General features: G+C 48.5%; 1 protein-coding gene and 1 long non-coding RNA gene across 5 annotated transcripts in view; one reads left to right on the top strand and one right to left on the bottom strand.

The window, feature by feature from the left end:
• The window catches only part of ZFR (zinc finger RNA binding protein), an 84,265-nt gene extending 79,884 nt beyond the window's left edge, over positions 1-4,381 (top strand). For all 3 annotated transcript variants that reach the window (XM_056545202.1, XM_056545210.1, XM_056545193.1), the window contains 2 exons: positions 1-65; positions 2,764-4,381. The exon at positions 1-65 is cut by the window's left edge and continues 33 nt beyond it. In XM_056545202.1, the coding sequence (XP_056401177.1) occupies positions 1-65; positions 2,764-2,943 (245 nt within the window). In that variant the 3' untranslated portion in view covers positions 2,944-4,381. The remainder of the gene's footprint in view (positions 66-2,763) is intronic.
• Positions 1-22,909, bottom strand: part of LOC130295048 (uncharacterized) — a 93,173-nt gene that overhangs the window by 59,016 nt on the left and 11,248 nt on the right. For both annotated transcript variants that reach the window (XR_008848685.1, XR_008848682.1), the window contains exon 5: positions 9,266-9,357. This is a non-coding gene — a long non-coding RNA (uncharacterized LOC130295048). The remainder of the gene's footprint in view (positions 1-9,265; positions 9,358-22,909) is intronic.

The following is a 22,909-nucleotide window of genomic DNA, read 5'->3' as shown; positions in this document are numbered from 1 at the left end:
AACATTATGACACTTTAGCTACTATGACTGAGCAGCAAAGAGAGGACATCACTTCCAGTGCACAGGTGATGTACCTATGTTCATTTTCCCCTGCCTCATTACAAAAGGGGCCCCCAAAAGCCTCTTGTATGACGCCGTCTTCTATGAGGAAACTCTTCTTGAGTCATATAATGTAATTACTAGGGATCGACCGATTATCGGTTTGGCCGATTCACGATTTTGGACGTTATCGGCAATTACCTTGTCAATAATCCGATAATGCACACCGCACTGGCCAGAGACGGGGGGGGGGGGGGGGGGGGGGGTGTCAGTGGTAGGACTCAGGAGGACCCCAGGACAGGGGGGGGGGGGGGGGGGGGGTGCTTTAAATCAATGAACTGCTGCGGCTTTTGCGGTGCGGGCCAGAGACCGCCACCTGCTTCTCTCCCCCTGCCTGTCCTGGGGTCCTCCTGAGTCCTACCACTGAGACAGATTACCGGTATCGGCCCTAATTACCAGTAGCAGTTAAAGGGTTACTGCAGTGTAGGAAAAAGTATCCTCTATCCACGACGCTCTGGCTCTCTTCGCCCACGGAACAGGGGTCGGCATGTGCCCTCCATACAACTCTATGGGAGAGCCAGAGATACACGAGTACAGAAGTCGTGTATCTCTGTGCAGGGGGGGGGGGTCCCAGCGGTCAGACCCCCCACGATCAGACGCCTATCCTGTAACCTTTAAATAGGGGATACCTTTTCCTACACTGCAGTACTTCCTTAGCTTCCTGATGTATTTTCTATAGAGCATCTAATACATCCAGTTAGTTTTTCAGGTCTATTATGGTGATGGGTTCCCTACTGTTGGTTGTAATATGAAGAGGTTGTACAGTATTAGAAACACTTGGATGCTTTCTCCTACAAGCAGGGACACAGGTGATCTTGTAGTGCAGCTAGGGCTTCATTGATGTGAATGGACCGGAGTTGCAATACAACACACACCCTGTGGACGAAGGCTGCCATGTTTTCCTAATTGTCTACAGGGAGCAATTTTCTTGACATCCCTTAAAGGGGTACTCCACTGAAAAAAAAATTTATTTTATTTTAAATCAACTGGTGCCAGAAAGTTTAACAGATTTGTAAATTACTTCTATTTAAGAAATCTCAATCCTTCCAGTACTTGTCAGCTGCTGTATAATCCACGGGAAGTTCTTTTCTTTTTTGAATTTCTTTCCAGTCTGACCACAGGTGCTCTCTGCTGACACCTCTGTCCATGTCAGGAACTGTGCAGAGCAGGATAGGTTTTCTATGGGGATTTGCTCCTGCTCTGGACAGAGGTGTCAGCAGAGAGTACTGGGGTCAGACAGAAAAGAAACTCAAAAAGAAAAGAACTTCCTGTGGATTATACAGCAGTTAAGTGGAAGGATTGGGATTTTTTAATAGAAGTCATTTACAAATCTATTAAAATCTGTCATGCAGCCTCCCATAGACTTGCATTGAGGGGTCGGGGCGTGATGTCATGATTGGGCGGGGCCATGATGTCAGGAGCTCCCGGCTCCAGCGTTCGGAAAAGTTTGTTCCAAACGCTGAGCAGCGGAGTACCCCTTTTAAAATCAAGCTGTTAAAATTTCATAAAACACTTCAGTTGTGGTTGTAGGGAAAATCACTTTTGCCTCATGTCAATATTTCTATGAAAAATGCACTTTAAATAAGAGAACTTATCAAAACTGCACAAAGTGTGAACAGTCCTCAAACTACTTATAAGTTTTACCTGATCACCTGGGTAAACCACAGCAGCCTTATTAGATGACCAGGTGCAGTGATAAGACTCCACTCTCTCTATCTGCAAATCCAGAGGATTCATGGGAAATTTAAGCAGCATTAGGAAATAATTTCAGTGATTAAATTGCAATAATTATTGAGATACTGTTGAGACACTATTCTATTTTGCTCCGTGATTGCTCATTATGCCCAGTGTGCTGGTTGGGTCATTCTATTCTCCTTACTTGCAGTTTTATAATATCTGTAATTTTGCTGTTTATACATATCACAATAAAATTGGTTTAAAAAAATAAAAATAAAGCAATAATTATGTAGCCAAACCCATGCCTGCCACATCATCTAAAACAGGTAAGCACAAGGCATACACACATACTTCTACATTATCCTTTAGAAATAGCCTGTGCCGTATTATACAAGCCAAAAACAAAATCCTGGAGTGCTTCATTAAAGGGGTACTCCGGTGGAAAAATGTCTTCTTTTTTTAAATTTTTATTTATTTATTTTTTTAAATCAACTGGTGCCAGAAAGTTAAACAGATTTGTAAATTATTTCTATTAAAAAATCGTAATCCTTCCAGTACTTATTAGCTGCTGAATACTACAGAGGAAATTATTTTCTTTTTGGAACACAGAGCTCTCTGCTGACATCTGTCCATTTTAGGAACTGTCCAGAGCAGCATATGTTTGCTATGGGGATTTTCTCCTACTCTGGACAGTTCTTAAAATGGACAGAGATGTCAGCAGAGAGCACTGTGCTCGTGATTCAGCAGAGAGCTCTGTGTTCCGAAAATAATTTCCTCTGTAGTATTCAGCAGCTAATTAGTACTGGAAGGATTAAGATTTTTTTAATTGAAGTAATTTACAAATCTGTTTAACTTTCTGGCACCAGTTGATTTAAAAAAAAAAAAGTTTTCCACCGGAGTATCCCTTTAAGCTATTTAGCTATGTACTTTAGAGATTTCGGACAATACAGTGTGTCTTTTATAGACTAATTTCTTGTCCTTCCACAGTTTGCACTAAGGCTACTCGCCTTCCGACAAATCCACAAAGTGCTGGGCATGGATCCTCTGTCTCAGATGAACCAGCGCTTTAATATCCACAGTAACCGGAAGAGAAGGAGAGACAGCGACGGAGTGGACAGCTTTGAAGCTGAAGGAAAGAAAGATAAAAAAGATTACGACAACTTCTAAAGTGAAAGAAAGAAGGAGCAGCCCTGAGAGAAAGAAAGGAGCTCGTGGGCGTCCATGCACTGTCTCCCGAAGAAATACATTTCCACTAACAGAGATGGTTCATCCCATCTGCCGCAGGGTTACATGTCCTGATGCTGACGCTTTGTCGTATCTTGTTGTTACCTTGCGCCAGACTCCGATGTTTCATCTCTGGAGTTGTTAATAGGATAAATATTTGTATAGTTGTTAAAATTTAAGAGTTCCTTTCCCCTGCCTTCATAAAGCGGAGGATTCTGTCCATTTTCAGAGGCCTAGCGGGCGCTCCCCCCTAGTCCTTTAGCACTTGGATAGTTTTACAGTGTAAGGTTCCAGGCTAAGCATCGGGTGATGGGCCCTTACCCCAGTGATGTCTCTTTATAGGCAGTAGGTGTATTTAATTTCCAGCCGTGTTTTTAAGTTTTCGTGTTGCGTTGTATGAAAAGGAAAAAAAAATAAGTTGGCAGGGGAAAGCCTTCTTTAGTTGTAAGTTACATGAATAGATATGGCATGTGCCCTTACTAAGTTTTTTATTTTGTTTTTAATTCTTTTTCCCTGCTTTTTGTTTTGTTCTTGTAAATTGATCCACATGGATGTCATTGTGTGCACACTATAACACATTCTTCATTATTATTTTCTTTTATTTTTTCGTTTGCAATTTTCAGCACTCGGAAGTAAACGTCTCTGGAAATCTCGTGGCATTTGTCTCAATGGGTTAAATATATATATAATTGTAACTAAGGCAGCTTTCCGTCAGTTTTTGTTTTAGCTGTGCTAGGGACAGTCGAAAGCTAACCTATAACCACATTACATGCTCTCGGTTTATTTTATCCCCAACACGGATGCTGCCGCATTTGCATGATTTATCACATTTATTTTACGTTTTGCTTTTATAACATTGAGTCTGTTTGCAAAACGATTCCTGTTTTTGATATATAGCAAACCTAATGTGAACAAGGTTAAAAAGAACCAGCGCAAAGTAGGTATTGTAATAGGAATTAAAAGAAGAGTGTGCGTTCCTAAAATAGAAGCTTGCGCAATGTAGCTTTTCGGTTTTTCGGAAACTTTAACTCCAAGCATGCTGAGCATTTGTTGGAAGTTGTAGTTTCTTAGCTACCGAAAAACCACAAGGTAGTAGACCAGGGTAAGGCAACCTTCTGCGTATGTTGTGGACTACATCTTCCATGATGCTCTCACTGACAAAATGCTGCCAAAGCATCATGGGAGATGTAGTCCAAAACATCTGTCTGTAGTAGACCATTGGCCTAGGCCAGTGTTCCTCAACCTGGGGTCCTCCAGCTATTGCAAAACTCTGAGCCCCATTATGCCGGCTGTCAGGATATGATGGGAGTTAGAGTTGTGCAACAGCTGGAGAGCCCTTAATTTGGAGAACACTAGAGATGAGCGAACTTACAGTAAATTAAATTTGTCACGAACTTCTCGGCTCAGCAGTTGATGGCTTTTCCTGCATAAATGAGTTCAGCTTTCAGGTGCTCCCGTGGGCTGGAAAAGGTGGATACAGTCCTAGGAGACTCTTTCCTAGAACTGTATCCACCTTTTCCAGCCCACCGGAGCACCTGAAAGCTGAACTAATTTATGCAGGAAAAGTCATCAACTGCCGAGCCGAGAAGTTCGTGACGAATCGAATTTACTGTAAGTTCGCTCATCTCTAGAGAACACTGACCTAGGAGTATAATAAATTACAGAAAAGGTTTCCAAGCTGGGTGTATATAGTAGGTCGTCCACATCAACCTATCTATTGTAAGGCCAGACAGTCATAATCCCATAAACTTAAATGGCTACTGTGCCGGAAAACAGCTTATCCCCCTATAGAAAGGATGTCCGCTGCGGCACCCCAGTCATCCGGTGCATGGAGCGAATTTCCCTTGCGGTCATTCGAAATGTGAACATAGCCTAAAAGTGCAGTCCGAAGTGTTAAAATACCAGAGATATCAGGGGCTTCCCTCAGAATTGCTGTGTTAGGTTTTCACCAAAAAGCCATTTTAGCCATTAAATATAGTTGCAGAAATCCAGACAACTGCTGCAGAAACCACCTCGTTCTTGCTTTGTTTCCACAGCGTTTTTTTTTGTTTTTTTTACAAATGAAAATAGTTATTTCTCGGTCGCTTCTTCATTGGGGGGACAACTTACTATGGGTATATGCTCTTGCCACTAGGAGGCGCTGACACTAGAAAGAAAAAAAGTCGGCTCCTCCCTGGCAGGATGCGTAGTTTTTTTTTGTTCGTTTTTTTACAAATGAAAATCATTTATTTTAGGGCTCGGAAAATGGCCTAACCTATCGCATATAATCTCTACTACTGATCTGCTGCTTGTGCATATAGCCTAAGATTCAGTCTCATTCACCCCAATGCTTAAGCAACAAGGAAATGACATACATAAGTTCACAGCCGTTACTTAGTATAAGGCCATGTGTACACAGCCAAAAACGGGTAGTGCTAGGGCTGCTCATAGACGGCAATGCATTTCCCAGCGGAATCCAGAGAAAGAATTGACATGCCTGGATTTCCGAATTCCGATAAAGAAATTCCGCTACAGCAGAGTCCCATTGATTTCAATGGGATCCTGCTGCACAGTGCACACGGCGGAATTTCCCCGTGTGCACTGTGCAGCAGGATCCCATTGAAATCAATGGGACTCTGCTGTAGCGGAATTTCTTTATCAGAATTTTGCTCGGAAATTCTGCCGTGTGAACATAGCCTTACACCTTACAGCCAAACTCTGCTCAACTGCTTCTGTCACCACCATAGACTTGAGTAGGGAGAGTAGCCGACCCGTATGGCCACCTCTCCAGTCTTTTGCATTGAAGCTGCAGACACAACATCCGAGGAACTGAGTTCAGGGGGGACCTCTTGTTTTCTAAATGGAATTGGGGCCCCTACCTATCTGGTGTCTTGAGCATGCCGTGGGAAATCCTTATAATTGTTTCCCAACCAGGGTGCCTCCAGCTGTTGCAAAAACTACAACTCCCAGCATGCCCGGACATCTGAAGGCTGCTGGGGGTTGTAGTTTTGCAACATCTGAAGGCACCCTGGTTGAGAAACACTGCATTGTAATATAATGGATGATGCCGTCCTGTCTGCACCTCTAGGAGAATATACTAAAAGTGATCTCCCTGGTCGGTTTTGCCGATCCCTGCCAAGGAGGATGGTGTATGAGACAGATGGCATTCTCTGAGCGTCAGGTTGGTTTATGCTCCTCCGCAGATGTACTATTATAATGCCAGGAGCTGCTCCTAATGCTTCCAGGGTTTTACCCACTCAGTACGGTAAAGGAAGCACCCTGCCACATAATACGCCTTAGACCTTACATGAGAAGGTTGTGTTCTTTCTCTCATCCTATTCTTTCTGACAGAAATATGTTCTGACTTAAAGGGGTACTCTACTGGCCAGCGTTTGGAACAGGTGGTTCCGAATGCTAAGTGTGCGCTCCTGGGGTCGGAAAGGCCCCTCCCCCCCTCGTGCCATCAGGCCATGCCCCCTCAATACAAGTCTATGGGAGCGGGAATGGCGGCTTTAAAGTTGCATTACAGGTAGAACGTTTACTAATGCCAATAATGTTATCTGTCTTTTCCCACAAGACATGGTTGGAACATGTAAAATAAAAAGTGCAATGTATTTTAAGAAAAGTTTCGATATTGGGGTCTGGGTGCTAAGACTCCCCCACCCTCCACTGATTGCTGTAAACGAAGCTGTACCCCTTTGGCTCTGGTCAGCTTTGTTCTGCTTTCCTCGAAAATGTGAGCAGTTTATGAACTCTTATACATTCTATGGATCCACACACCTCAACGCTTAGAGGGGTACTCCTGGTGCCAGAAAATTATACAGGTGTGTAAATGAATTCTTCCAGTACTTATCAGCTGCTGAGGAAGTTGCGTTGTTCTTTCCAGTCTGACCACAATGCTCTCTGCTGCCACCTATTTCCGTGTCAGGAACTGTTGGGTTAACTATTGCGATTTGCTCCTTCTCTGGACAGTTCCTGACAGGGACAGAGGTGGCAGCAGAAAACACTGTGGTCAGACTCGAAAGAACTACACAACTTCCTGTGGAGCATACAGCAGCCGATAAGTACTGGAAGGATTAAGATTTTTAAATAGAAGTAATTTACTAATCTGTTTAACTTTCTGCCACCAGTTAATTGGAAAAAGAAAATTCCCTCCGGAGTACCCCTTTTAGGAGTATAGGCCTAAGCTGAGCGCTTCTGCCCTTCGTCAATCGGCAGCAGGTTTCGGCACCCCCGACCCCACCCGATAAGTGCTTATATCATGTCCGATATTTCCCTAAACCAGTGTTTCCAAACCAGAGTGCCTCCAGATGTTGCAAAACTACAACTCCCAGCATGCCTGGACAGCCTTCGGCTGTCCAGGCATGCTGGGAGTTGTAGTTTTGCAACACCTGGAGGCACCCTCGTTGGGAAACACTGCCCTAAAGTAACCAGTCTGGCTCTTCACCAGTTTATTGTACCTCTTTGTATTAAACAGCACTATAAAACCACAAGGTATCTGTCCGGAACCTTCAGGTTCACACACAGCTCTTTATTATTGCTCTTTGCACCGTTACCTTTTGCAAAGCGGACTGTAGATCCTAAATCTGACATATGGTCAGAATTTTTCAATGGTTATGTGGCTTGAATCTCCCCTCCTTTCAAAAGTCTCTGAACTACTGTTAATATCCAAGTGTTTAGTCTAAAGCAGTTCTATCCCTAACATGTGGCTCTGCAGCGAGCTACAGCTCCCAACTGTAGGGTGAAGTTTTACTCTTGCAGGTTGGACATCACTGGTCTGAAGGAAGTGTCTGACCGCCTTGCGGATCTGTGTCCAAGTGTCAGTCCAGCCTTACTGCTATTCACTTTCTACTGGTTTTCAGTAACCCATAGAATATTGAAGGGGTGCGTGTGAAGGAGGGGTTCTGGGGTGGTCTGGCCTTCGTTCGTCCGTGAAATAATGCGGGTTGCATCATGCTGTTCGTGTGAACTCTGCCAGTAAAACCATTTGTTGTCAGCACTGCAGTGAAATAAATTTGGAAGTGGACTATCTTGAGTTGAACCTATTGTGTGCATGTTTATTTCTTTAAGACTCTAGGACAATGTTTCCCGACCAGGGTGCTCCCAACTGTTGAAAAACTACAACTCCCAGCATGCTGGGAGCTGTAGTTTTGCAACAGCTGGAGAGACGCTGGTTGGGAAACACTGATCTAGGACAATGTTTCCCAACTTGTGACCACTCCCACCAAACTCTAGGCCAGTGTTTCCCAACCAGGGTGCCTCCAGCAGTTGCTAAACTACTACTCCCAGCATGCCTGGACAGTTGGGAGTTGTAGTTTTACAACAGCTGGTGGCACCCTGGTTGGTAAACACTGCTCTAGGCTGTCAGGGGTTTGGTAGGAGTTGTAGTTTTGCAACAGATTGGGGAACACTATTCTAGAAAACTTACTGGAGGTACAGCCAAACTCTGGTGAACATTTAAAGGGGTATTCCATTATAAAATAAATATTTAAATAAAACGATCACCCCAAGATTAATAATTTCCTAATATAATGATATCACATTGTACTGGCTTTTGCGTGATTTTACCCCTGACAGGAAGTTGTGTAGTCCTCTCGTCAGAGGGATGATGTCTCCAGCTCCCTGAGACTACTCCCTCTCTCCTGAGACTACTCATCCTCTTCTGTTGCAGTGTTTCCCAACCAGTGTGCCTCCAACTGCTGCAAAACTATTTATGACTCCCGAAAACAGCTGGAGGCACACTGGTTGGGAAACACTTATCTGCTTTCTCAGGAGGCGTGGCTGGGTATTGTCTCTGAGCTCAAGCCCGCCTCCTTAGTGACATCACCACCTCTGACCAACCCCTACATTACCATTTGTCTGTTAAATACATATATATCTATTGGGATGATAATGAAGTGTGTCTACTGCATGCTGCCTTGTGCTGAACAATGCCACAGGCAGAGAAGCAGACAGGAAATGAACACAGCAGCTTTTGCAGACTTGTGTGAAAAAAAAAAGTCTGGTGTTTAGAGCAATGTTCTGCAGCGGCTCAGGGAGGTGGGAGGGTTATTGTGATGATGAGCTGAGGGAAACCATTGCATTCTGGGAATTGTAGTACTGAATAACAGTTTAACCAGGAAGCACAGTGATTATCTGACATAGGAAGAGAGGACTACGGACGCACAAATGGAGTTTTGGTGGTTTCAGAACTGGGGCAGACAGGTAAGCAATGCTATATGCTTGTGCAACATTTTTTTATTTTTATTAAACCTGATGTCGGAGTACCACTTTAAAAATGACTTACGTCTCCTGAAAGGCCGGATCTAGAAGACTGCACCTACACCCTTACTTCCTTTGAAACCACGTAACTTCTGGTGACATGTTGGGTGGTGACTCCTGCAGGGAAGCAAAATAAAATTAAAGGGGTACTCCCCTAGAAAACATTTTTATTTTTTTTATAATCAACCAGTGCCAAAAAGTTAAACAGATTTGTAAATTACTTCTATTTAAAAATCTTAATCCTTCCAGTGTTTATCAGCTGCTGTATGTTCCTCAGGAAGTTCTTTTCTTTTTTAATTTCCTTTCTGTCTGACCCCAGTGCTCTCTGCTGACACCTTTTGTCTATATTAGGAACTGTCCAGAGTAGGAGCAAATCCTCATAGCAAACCTATCCTGCTCCGGACAGTTACTGACAGTCAGCAGAGAGCACTGTGGTCAGACAGAAAATAAATTCTAAAAGAAAATAACTTCCTGTGGAGCATACTGCAGCTGATAAGTACTGGAAGGATTAAGATTTTTTAATAGAAGTAATTTAGAAATCTGTTTAACTTTGTGGCACCAGTTGATTAAAAAAAAAAAAACACGTTTTCCAGGGGAGTACCCCTTTATTCCAACAGCTTACACAAATACCGCACTAAACGCAACAGCAAAGCTGCTTCTTGGGAATCTCGTAAGAAATTAAAAAGTTTGTTTATGAGCAAGAGGGAATACAGTGGTCTCTCAACATACGATGGTAATCCGTTCCAAATGGACCATCGTTTGTTGAAACCATCGCATGTTGAGGGATCCGTGCAATGTAAAGGATAGGAAGTTGTACTCACCTGTCCCCACCGCTCTGGACCGTCACCGCTGCCCTGGATGTTGCGCTCCATCACTGTCGCCGCTTCCCCGTGATGTTCCCGCCGCTCCAGAACGTCTCTGCTGCCCGGGATCGTCGCTCTCACGTCACCATCATCACTACGCGTGCGCAGCGACATGATGACGACGATTGAGAGTGCCGGCGATGGAGGGGATCCTGAAGAGGACGCTCCAGAGCCCCGAGGACAGGTAGGAGACCATCTCCGGGGCACCGTAAACGGCTATCCGATGGCAGCTGAAGAAGTCTGCGCTGCCGGATAGCCGTTTATGCGATGGCCCCGACATACAAAAGCATCGTATGTTGATGCTGCCTTCACCATGCGATGGCCTCTGAGAGCCCATCATATGTTGAAATGATCGTATGTCGGGGCCATCGTAGGTCGGGGGGTCACTGTGTGGCCTCTGACCATACAAAACTATCCCATACAGTACACATGATGTTTTGTGTCAACTCTTTCCATGGCTCCACAAAGTTCTAATAACAATAAATAAATATGCACTGGATAAATTGGTTTTAAAGGGTATGTATACTTTTACCAAGCAGATTTTATTGCTCCAATGCATCAAATATAGAATAAAATTAAAGTAGTAGTCCGCAGGACAGGGGATAAGTTAAAGATTGCAGGGGGTCTGAGCATTTGGGGCCCACGCGAATTCCTGTATGAAGCCCCGGCTCTTCCCTGGAGTGGCGCGTCATGACCCCCGCATGAAGCGTGGGCCGACTTGCCCCCTCTATGTATCTCTATGGGAGAGGTGTTCTGCTATCTACGGCTCTTCCATGGAGATATATGGAGGGGGTAGGGGCTCCATACAGGAGATCACGGGGGGCCCCAGCACTCAGACTCCCCCATCTAAAATGTATATGTTTTATTCCCGGAGATATCTCCTTCAACATTCGGAACTAATGTTCCAAACGCTGTGAGCGCGCTTAGGTGGTTGACCAGGCCCCCTTGTGACATCTGGCCACGCTCCCTCAATGCAAGTCTATGGAAGGAGGCAGGGTGGCCATTATGCCCCTCCCATAGACTTGTATTGGGGTGTGGCCTGATGTCACGAGGGGGCGTGGCCATCCCCCACAGTGCGTGCACAGCATTCGGAACTAAGTGTTCCGAATGCAGCCGGAAGGCTGGCCAGTGGAGTACCCTTTTAAAGGGGGTACTCCGGTGGAAAATTTTTTTCTTTTTTTTTTAAATCAACTGGTGCCAGAAAGTTAAACAGATTTGTAAATGACTTCTATTTAAAAAATCTTAATCCTTCCAGTATTTTTTTAGCAGCTATATACTACAGAGGAAATTCTTCTCTTTTTGAATTTCTTTTTGTCTTGTCTACAGTGCTCTCTGCTGACACCTGATGCCCGTATCAGGAACTGTCCAGAGCAGGAGAAAATCCCCATAGCAAACCTATGCTGCTCTGGACAGTTCCTGACATGGACAGAGGTGTCAGCAGAGAGCACTGTGGACAAGACAAAAAAAAAATAAAAAAATAAATAAAAAAAATCTCCTCTGTAGCATACAGTAATTTACAAATCTGTTTAACTTTCTGGGACCAGTTGATTTAAAAAAAAAAAGAAAGTTTTCCACCGGAGTACCCCTTAAGGACCAAGCCCATTTTCACCTTAACCTGTTAAGTACCAGGGCGTACCTGTATGTCCTGAGTCCGCTCCCGTTCTATAAGGGGGGGGGGCCACGGCAGTGTTAGAGGCCGGGACCCGTGGCTAATAGTGCGCGGCATTGATCGGTGACTTTGATTGCCGCGCGCTATTAACCCTTCAAAGTTGAACGCCGCGTCTAAAATGAAAGTGAAACCATGCCGGTTAGCTCAGGGAGCTGTTCAGGATAGCCACAGCGAAATCGCGCCATCCCGAACAGCTTACATGACAGCTGGAGGGTCCCTACCTGCTTCCTCGCTGTCCGATCGCCGAATGACTGCACAGTGCCCGAGATCCAGGCATGAGCAGTCATGCGGCAGAATCATCGATCACTGGTTTCCTATGAGAAACCAGTGATCAATGTAATAGATCAGTGTGTGCAGTGTTATAGGTCCCTATGGGAGCTATAACACTGCAAAAAAAATGTCAGAAAAAAAAGTGACTAAAGATCAATTAACCCCTCCCCTAATAAAAGTTTGGATCACCCCCCTTTTCCCATAAAAAAAACTGTGTAAATAAAAATAAACATATATGGTATCGCCACATGCGGAAATGTTCGAATTATAAAAATATATTGTTAATTAAACCGCATGGTCAATGAAAAAAATCGTATATCAATAAGTCCTATCAATGCAAAAATGGTACCGCTAAAAACTTCAGATCACGGCTCAAAAAATTAGCCCTCATACCGCCCCATACGCAGAAAAATAAAAAAGTTATAGGGGTCAGAAGATGACAATTTTAAACGTATTAATTTTCCTGCATGTAGTTATGATTTTTTCCAGAAGTGCGACAAAATCAAATCTATATAAGTAGGGTATCATTTTAACCGTATGGACCTACAAAATAAAGATAAGGTGTCATTTTTACCGAAACGGAAGCCCCCAATAGTTACAAAATGGCGGGGTTTTTTTTTCAATTTTGTCTCACAATTATTTTTTTTCCGTTTCGCTGTAGATTTTTGGGTAAAATGACTGATGTCATTACAAAGTAGAATTGGTGGCGCAAAAAATAAGCCATCATATGTATTTTTAGGTGGAAAATTTAAAGAGTTATGATTTTTTAAAGGTAAGGAGGAAGAAAACGAAAATGCAAAAACGGAAAAACCCCGGGTCCTTAAGGGGTTAAGGACCAGGCCAATTTTATTTTTGCATTTTCGTTTTTTCCTCCTCGCCTTCTAAAATCCATAACTCTTTGTAATGAAATTTGTAATGAAACCTCTCATTTTACCATAAAATGTACGGCGAACCCCCCCAAAAAAATTTTTAGGGAGGAAATTTTAATGAAAAACTAAATTTTGCTCATTTTGGAGGGTTTCGTTTTCACACTGTACAATTTACGGTAAAAATGTTTTCCACTGGAGTACATCTTTAAAGCCCTTAACATGCTGCTGTTCCTCTAATGACCACAGGGTGGCAGTATTATGGTACCTTTCCAGTCTTTTGGAATTGTAAGGGATTTACATAACATAGACCAGTGTTTCCCAACCGGGGTGCCTCCAGCTGTTGCAAAGCTACAACTCTCAGCATGCTGAGAGTTGTAGCTTTGCAACAGCTGGAGGCACCCGGTTGGGAAACACTGTTATACACAGTACCACATGCTGCACTAACATTCCGCTCCATCAGAGCCGAACGATTACCAAACTTCATTATAGGCTTGGAGTGCCGATCTACCAAACTGGTGCTTGTTTACTCAGCTGTCTAGGTTGGTGAGTGGGCACCTTCTTGTTTCGGCAGGAGCAGTTGTAAACACAGTGATCTGTTTTGCCATCTTTTCATGTCTTTTTGCCCCGTTTTGTGCACTTTAAAGGGGTACTCTGGTGGAAAACTTTTTTTTAATTTTTGCTAGAAAGTTAAACACATTTGTAAATTACTTCAATTAAAAAAATCTTTATCCTTTCAGTACTTTTTAGCGGGTATATGCTACAGAGTAAATTATTTTCTTTTTGAATTTCTATTTTTGTCTTGTCCACAGTGCTCTCTGCTGACACCTCTGTCCGTGTCAGGAACTGTCCAGTGTAGCTGTCCAGTGTTTGCTATGGGGATTTTCTCCTGCTCTGGACAGTTCCTGATATGGGCATCAGGTGTCAGCAGAGAGCACTGTGGCAAGACACAAAATAAATTCAAAAAGAAAAGAAGGGTAAAGATTTTTTAATCAAAGTAATTTACAAATCTAGGATAAACAAAGAGCACGTACGTGCACTCTCCGCTAGGCAGAGACAGTCGGGTCTGGAAGTCCGGTAACGGGGTGCCGGGTCACTGCATAGATACTGGTGTATGGTGCTCGGAGGCTAAGCCGGCAGTTTCGCACGTAAGTGCGTGCTTCTTCCGGGCAGCTTCTTGAGGCTGGAAGAAGCACTCACTTACGTGCGAAACTGCTGGCGTAGCCTCCGCGCACCATACACCAGCGTCTATGCCGTGACCCGGCACCCCCTTACCGGACTTCCAGACCCGACTGTCTCTGCCTAGCGGTGAGTGCATGTATGTGCTCTTTGTTTATCCTATATTTGATGCTTTATGCCTGTGTATGTGCACCCCGCAGGAGACATTGATACAGGTCGCCGAGGATCGTTTTTGCAGGTCGTAGGAGGTGATATTGCTTCTTGAGTGCTCTCCCCGTCTTCTTGCTTCATTTTGTAATTTACAAATCCGTTTAACTTTCTGGTACCAGTTGATTTAAAAAAAAAAATGTATTCCACCAGAGTACCCCTTTAAGAGTAGGGTCCCACGTAACGGATGACCGATGATCCGACCCATAGTGTGCCTCCAGCTGTTAGAACTATTCTGAAACAACGCCCCCGGCCTGCTCGCAGCGGCAATACACCACTCCGAGTAGACACACAGGGGGCCTGCAAGACGCCGCTTGTAGTCAGACATCGCGGAGCAGCCACTATGTCTGAGTACACTATGAGTGGTTGCGCGCATGCGCATTGTACTCAGACATCGCTGATTCAGGTTAGGTATAACAGCTGGAGGCACACTATGGGTCGGGTCACCGGCAGATCCGCAGCGTAAAATACGCTTCCGTTCCGTTCCGTGTGACTCTACCCTAAAACATCCTGGTCATATGCCCCTTTAGAGAATATGGATGTCATGGAGAGGGGTCCCCCTATGGGTAAGCATCATTCACCCTGATGGGCTCAAGCCATCCATGCATTATATTTATTTCTCAATGGCCCTTATGTAAAAGCAGGAAAAATGTCTGTCTGGCTGTAGCTTCTGGGGAGAGATGGACCTGACATCTACAATAAGGACTCGAGGATTTACATCTACTTTTCATATTGATAGTTTTTTATCTTACAGAGAAATGCTGGTGTAACGCCTTTCACCCCTGACTGTTCCAGCGGTGGGAGACTCGTACAATTCACATATGTAACGCAGAGCACATTCCCTGCAGAGCATCTAATTATAAACCCCTGAACCTTTCACACGATCCCGCTCTCTATGCACAGGATTCCTCTGGCTTCTTTCCCAGCATGCATTGCGGGAGACCGACAGATTGTCACAAAACAGGATGTTCTAATCCCAGGTCAGTTCCTGCAGTCAAAAATAAGCACTGAAAATCCGACATAATTCATACAGAGCCAGCAGTTATTAAAGGGGTTATGTGGAGAGAAAAAAAAATAACTATACTTACCTGTACCCAGTCCCCTGCAACTCCCGTCCGGACCTGCTCCCTCAGCCAACACCGGCCACAGCAGTGCCCTGTCCTAGCCAGTGATTGGCTCAGTGGGCAGGTCCTGCATCGAGCAGGTAAAAAGCCAAGATTGGGGGACCAGACAGAGCCGGACAGGAGCTGCAGAAGACCAGGGATAGATATAAATATAAAGTTTTTTTTTATATATATATTTTTTGGCCCAGCCCCAGCAGGATAGGAATTTTTGCTAAACTTTGAATAACACTTGTAAGGATATGTTCACATGTACATAATCTGCTGCAGGGTTTCTGCTTGTGGATTTTCCACTGCAGATTTGTTGCAGACCCATTAAAGTGAATGATTAGCAACATAATCCAGCTGCAGATTTTCAGCCGCAAAAATTTCACTTGCAGAGTTTCTGCTGCAACCAGAAGATTATGTAGACCTAGGAAGTCTTCAATGGGTAGGAAAATACGCAGAATATATGTGCTACGTGGAACCCTACCTTCAGGGTATTTGACTTCAATGGGTATCAAAATCCGCTGCAGAAAATCTGCAGTAAAATACACACATGTGAATGTACCCTAAGGGTACGTTCACACGTGCAGATTTTTTAGCGGGTTTTCCGCTGCGTATTTGAAAGTGGGCGGGCTCTTCCCGGCTGTCCACAGCAGATTTTCTGCGGCAGAATTTACGCTACGGAAAATCCGCCACAGTCCCTAATGACGTCAATGGGGCTTGCGGCGGATTTTCCGCAGTGTACATTCCACCGCGGAAAATCGGCTGCGGACAGCCGAGAAGAGCCCGCCCACTTTCATATACGCAGCGGAAACCCCATGTGTGAACGTACCCTAAGGGTACGTTCAGACGAGCAAATTTTCGCTGCGGATCCACCTGCCGAAGGATCCTCTGTATTCTGCCTTTACATGTGTCTGCTCGGAGCAGCAATAAGCTATCCAGAGTAGAAGCAAATCCCCATAGCAAACCTATTCTGCTCTGTGCAGTTCCAGAGACCAGCAGAGATGTCAGCAGAGAGCACTGTTTCCAGACAGATAAGAACAACTCAACTTCAGTAGCTGATAATTATTGGAAGGATTAAGATTTTTTAATAGAAGTAATTTACAAATCTGTTTAACTTTCTGGAGCCAGCTGATATAAAAAAAAAGTTTTTTTTTCCCTGGAATACTCCTTTAAATTGGATTGTTTCATATGTTTTTCTCTCCCATTTGCACTTGTTAATAGACATCTAGGGCAGTGGTCTTCAACCTGCGGACCTCCAGATGTTGCAAAACTACAACTCCCAGCATGCACGGACAGCCAACGGCTGTCCGTGCATGCTAGGAGTTGCAGTTTTGCAACATCTGGAGGTCTGTAGGTTGAAGACCACTGATCTAGGGTATTGTTTTTCACAAAAGTGTGTATGTTACACAACCAACTTTGGTAAGAGGCTACATTCCTCCTCCTCCTCCCTGTGGGATTACCTGGAGTCCTGCACATGAGAGCGCCTTCTCCCCCTTTCTATTCTCAAAAGAAGAAGATTTTACTTCATATCCCTTGTTGCCTCTGCTAGGTTGTGTAATGTCGTCTTCTTTTGGAGGACATGGCGGCAGGTGACAGTCACTGCGGGAGCCATACTGATGACATCTTGTCCTTGTACAGGGGGAGATTTATCAAAACCTGTCCAGAGGAAAAGTTGCTGAGTTGCCCATAGCAACCAATCAGATCGCTTCTTTCATTTTACAGAGGCCTTGTTAAAAATGGAAGAAGCGATCTGATTGGTTGCTAGGGGGTAACTCAGCAACTTTTCCTCTGGACAGGTTTTGATAAATCTCCCCGTGTGTCTATGGGAGAGTTTTATCAAAACCAGTGGAGAGGAAAAGGTGCCCAGTTGCCCATAGCAACCAATCAGATCGCTTCTTCCATTTTTACCAAGGCTTCTGCAAATTGAAAGAAGCGATCTGATTGGTTGCTATGGGCAACGCAGCAACGTTTTCTCTCCACTGGTTTTGATAAATCTCTCCCTATGTGTGCAATAGCTTTCATAACTATACTGCAGTGATTCCCAACCGCGGTGCCGCGGCACACGTGTGTGCCGTTCAGCAGTGCCCGTGGTGCCGCGGGATTTTGCCGTGATTTTTTATTATTATTTTGGTTTTTTTAAATGTCCCGCCCCGGCCTGACCGCGCAGGGGGGAAGGGAAGTCTGCGTGCGCACTGCGCACACTGCGTCCCCCTGTGTCTCCTGCGTCCCCCGTGTTTCCCTCCTTCCCCCTCTGTTCCCTGTGTCCCCCGCGTCCCCCTCCTCCACACTCCGTCTCGTGCGTCACCCTCCGTCCCCCGCTCCCTTGCGGCGCAGTGAGCCGGATATGGTGCCCTGGGGAGGAACGAGCTGCACCTGCGCCAGACTCCCGTGCCTGCTGTGGGACTGCAAGCTGCGCGGGCCGGCTTGCTTAAGGTACCGTACCCTTTCCACCCCTCTGTTCACCTTCTCAACCCTGTCTAAACCCCCCCAACATCACCCAGGTACACCCCCCCCCCGTCACTCATGTCCACCCCCCCCCTGTCACCCATGTCCACCCCCCCCCTGTCACCCATGTCCACCCCCCCCCCTGTCACCTATGTCCACCCTCCCCGTCACCCATGCCCAGCCTCCCTGTCACCCATGTCCACCCCCCCAGTCACCCATGTCCACCCCCCCAGTCACCCATGTCCACCCCCCCAGTCACCCATGTCCACCCCCCCAGTCACCCATGTCCACCCCCCCGTCACTCATCATCCCCGTCACACATGTCCAGCCTCCCTGTCACCCATGTCCACCCCCCCCAGTCACTCATGTCCACTCCCCCGGTCACCCATGTCCACTCCCCCAGTCACCCATGTCCACCCTCCCCTGTCACTCATATTCACCTTCCTGTCACCCATGTCCACCCCCCCGTCACTCATGTCCACCCCCCGTCACTCATGTCCACCCCCTCTCACACATGCCCCCCCCCCTCTCACACATGCCCCCCCACCTATCATCCCCGTCACCCATGTCGAGCCTCCCTGTCACCCATGTCCAGCCTCCCTGTCACCCATGTCCAGCCTCCCTGTCACCCATGTCCAGCCTCCCTGTCACCCATGTCTAGCCTCCCTGTCACTCATGTCCACCCCTTCCTGTCACCCATGTTCACCTTCCTGTCACCCATGTCCACCCCCCCGTCACTCATGTCCACCCCCTCTCACACATGCCCCCCCACCTATCATCCCCGTCACCCATGTCCACCTCCCCTCTCACCCATGTCCACCCTCCTGTCATCCATGTCTGCCTTGTCCACTCCCCTGTCCATCCCTGTCCATTTTTACCCCCCCCCCCGTCTACCCCCGTAGACTACTCTGTCACCCACGTCCACCCTCCTGTTCACTCCATCTGTCCCTTTGTCACCCCAGTCCACCGCTCTCTGTCACTCCTGTCCCTCTTTTACCCCCTTCTCCACCCATGTCCACCCCCCCTGTCACCCATGTCCACCCCCCCCCCTGTCACCCATGTCCCCCCCCCCCTGTCACCCATGTCCACCCCCCCCCTGTCACCCATGTCCACCCCCCGTCACCCATGTGCACCCCCCCTGTCACCCTTGTCCACCCTCCCTGTTACCCATGTCCACCCTCCGTCACCCATGTCCACCCTCCCTGTCACCCATGTCTACCCTCCCTGTCACTCATGTCCACCCATGTCTACCCTCCCCTGTCACTCATGTCCACCCATGTCCACACACCCCCTGTCACCCATGTCACCCATGTCCACCCCCCCCCTGTCACCCATGTCCACCCCCCCCTGTCACCCATGTCCACCCCCCCCTGTCACCCATGTCCACCCCCCCTGTCACCCATGTCCACCCCCCCCTGTCACCCATGTCCACCCCCCCCTGTCACCCATGTCCACCCCCCCCCTGTCACCTATGTCCACCCTCCCCGTCACCCATGTCCACCCTCCCCGTCACCCATGCCCAGCCTCCCTGTCACCCATGTCCACCCCCCCCAGTCACCCATGTCCACCCCCCTAGTCACCCATGTCCACCCCCCCAGTCACCCATGTCCACCCCCCCGTCACTCATCATCCCCGTCACCCATGTCCAGCCTCCCTGTCACCCATGTCCACCCCCCCAGTCACCCATGTCCACTCCCCCGGTCACCCATGTCCACTCCCCCAGTCACCCATGTCCACCCTCCCCTGTCACTCATATTCACCTTCCTGTCACCCATGTCCACCCCCCCGTCACTCATGTCCACCCCCCCGTCACTCATGTCCACCCCCTCTCACACATGCCCCCCCACCTATCATCCCCGTCACCCATGTCGAGCCTCCCTGTCACCCATGTCCAGCCTCCCTGTCACCCATGTCCAGCCTCCCTGTCACCCATGTCCAGTCTCCCTGTCACCCATGTCCAGCCTCCCTGTCACCCATGTCTAGCCTCCCTGTCACTCATGTCCACCCCTTCCTGTCACCCATGTTCACCTTCCTGTCACCCATGTCCACCCCCCCCGTCACTCATGTCCACCCCCCTCTCACACATGCCCCCCCACCTATCATCCCCGTCACCCATGTCCACCTCCCCTCTCACCCATGTCCACCCTCCTGTCATCCATGTCTGCCTTGTCCACTCCCCTGTCCATCCCTGTCCATTTTTACCCCCCCCCCGTCTACCCCCCGTAGACTACTCTGTCACCCACGTCCACCCTCCTGTTCACCCATCTGTCCTTTGTCACCCAGTCCACCCCCCTCTGTCACTCCTGTCCCTCTTTTACCCCCTTCTCCACCCATGTCCACCCCCCCTGTCACCCATGTCCACCCCCCCCTGTCACCCATGTCCCCCCCCTGTCACCCATGTCCACCCCCCCCTGTCACCCATGTCCACCCCCCCTGTCACCCATGTCCACCCCCCCCGTCACCCATGTGCACCCCCCCTGTCACCCTTGTCCACCCTCCCTGTTACCCATGTCCACCCTCCGTCACCCATGTCCACCCTCCCTGTCACCCATGTCTACCCTCCCTGTCACTCATGTCCACCCATGTCTACCCTCCCTGTCACTCATGTCCACCCATGTCCACACACCCCCTGTCACCCATGTCACCCATGTCCACCCCCCCCTGTCACCCATGTCCACCCCCCCCTGTCACCCATGTCCACCCCCTGTCACCCATGTCCACCCCCCCTGTCACCCATGTGCACCCCCCCTGTCACCCATGTGCACCCCCCCTGTCACCCATGTGCACCCCCCCCTGTCACCCATGTGCACCCCCCTGTCACCCATGTGCACCCCCCTGTCACCCATGTGCACCCCCCTGTCACCCATGTGCACCCTCCCTGTTACCCCTGTCCACCCTCCCTGTCACTCATGTCCACCCTCCCTGTCACTCATGTCCACCCCCCCCTGTCACCCATGTTCACCTTCCTGTCACCCATGTCCACCCCCCCATCACTCATGTCCACCCGCACTCACACATGTCCCCCCACCTATAAACCCCGTCACCCATGTCCACCCACCCTCTCACCCATGTCCACCCTCCTGTCATCCATGTCTGCCTTGTCCACTCCCCTGTCCATCCCCATCACTCATGTTTACCCCCCCCCCCGTCTACCCCCGTAGTCTACTCTGTCACCCATGTCCACCCTCCTGTTCACCCATCTGTCCCTTTGTTACCCCAGTCCACCCCTCTCTGTCACTCCTGTCCCTCTTTTACCCCCTTGTCCACCCCTCTGACCCCCTGTCTCCCCTGTCCACCCTCCTGTCTCCCCTGTCCACCCTCCTGTCATCCATGTCCACCCCCCATCCAACCCTCTGTCACCCCTGCCCATCCCTGTCACCCATGTACACCCTCCATTGTCCACCCCTCTGACCACATCCTTGTCACCCGTGTCCACCCCCTGTCCACCCCTCTGTCACCCCTATGCCCCCGTCACCCATGTTCACTCTTCTACAACCCATCTTTCATCCTTGTACACCTCCCTACACCCCTCTGTACACCCCTCTGCCACCAATGTACACTCCTCTACACCCCTCTGTCACCCATGTACACTCCTCTAAACCCCTGTCACCCATGTACACTCCTCTAAACCCCTGTCACCCATGTACACTCCTCTACACCCCTGTCACCCATGTCCACCCCCCCCCCCGTCACCCATGTCCACCCCCCCCTGTCACCTATGTCCACCCCCCCTGTCACCCATGTCCACCCCCCCGTCACCCATGTGCACCCCCCCCCTGTCACTCATGTCCACCCTCCCTGTCACCCATGTCCACCCTCCCTGTCACCCATGTCTACCCTCCCTGTCACTCATGTCCACCCATGTCTACCCTCCCTGTCACTCATGTCCACCCATGTCCACACACCCCCTGTCACCCATGTCACCCATGTCCACCCCCCCTGTCACCCATGTCCACCCCCCCCGTCACCCATGTCCACCCCCCCCCCTGTCACCCATGTCCACCCCCCCCCCCCCCCCGTCACCCATGTGCACCCCCCCTGTCACCCATGTGCACCCCCCTGTCACCCATGTGCACCCTCCCTGTTACCCCTGTCCACCCTCCCTGTCACTCATGTCCACCCCTCCCTGTCACCCATGTCACCCATGTTCACCTTCCTGTCACCCATGTCCACCCCCCCATCACTCATGTCCACCCGCACTCACACATGTCCCCCCACCTATAAACCCCGTCACCCATGTCCACCCTCCTGTCATCCATGTCTGCCTTGTCCACTCCCCTGTCCATCCCCGTCACTCATGTTTACCCCCCCCCCCCGTCTACCCCCGTAGTCTACTCTGTCATCCATGTCCACCCTCCTGTTCACCCCATCTGTCCCTTTGTTACCCCAGTCCACCCCTCTCTGTCACTCCTGTCCCTCTTTTACCCTCTTGTCCACCCCTCTGACCCCCTGTCTCCCCTGTCCACCCTCCTGTCATCCATGTCCACCCCCCATCCAACCCTCTGTCATCCCTGCCCATCCCTGTCACCCATGTACACCCTCCATTGTCCACCCCTCTGACCACATCCTTGTCACCCGTGTCCACCCCCTGTCCACCCCCTCTGTCACCCCTATGCCCCCGTCACCCATGTTCACTCTTCTCCACCCATCTATCATCCTTGTTCACCTCCCTACACCCCTCTGTACACCCCTCTGTCACCCATGTACACTCCTCTAAACCCCTGTCACCCATGTACACTCCTCTACACCCCTGTCACCCATGTACACTCCTCTACACCCGTCACCCATGTACGCTCCTCTACACCCCTCTGCCACCAATGTACACTCCTCTACACCCCTCTGCCACCAATGTACACTCCTCTACACCCCTCTGTCACCCATGTACACTTCTCTACACCCCTGTCATCCATGTACACTTCTCTACACCCCTCTGCCACCCATGTTACACTTCTCAACACCCCTCTGTCAGCCATGTACACTCCTATACCTCTCTTTCATCAATGTACACTCCTCTACACCCCTCTGTCACTCATGTACACTCCTCTACATCCATCTGTCACC

The sequence above is a fragment of the Hyla sarda genome, chromosome 1, assembly GCF_029499605.1.
Source record: "Hyla sarda isolate aHylSar1 chromosome 1, aHylSar1.hap1, whole genome shotgun sequence".
Taxonomy (NCBI): Eukaryota; Metazoa; Chordata; class Amphibia; order Anura; family Hylidae; genus Hyla; species Hyla sarda.
Note: the sequence above shows the minus strand (reverse complement) of the source record. Positions and strands in the feature narration are given on the sequence as shown.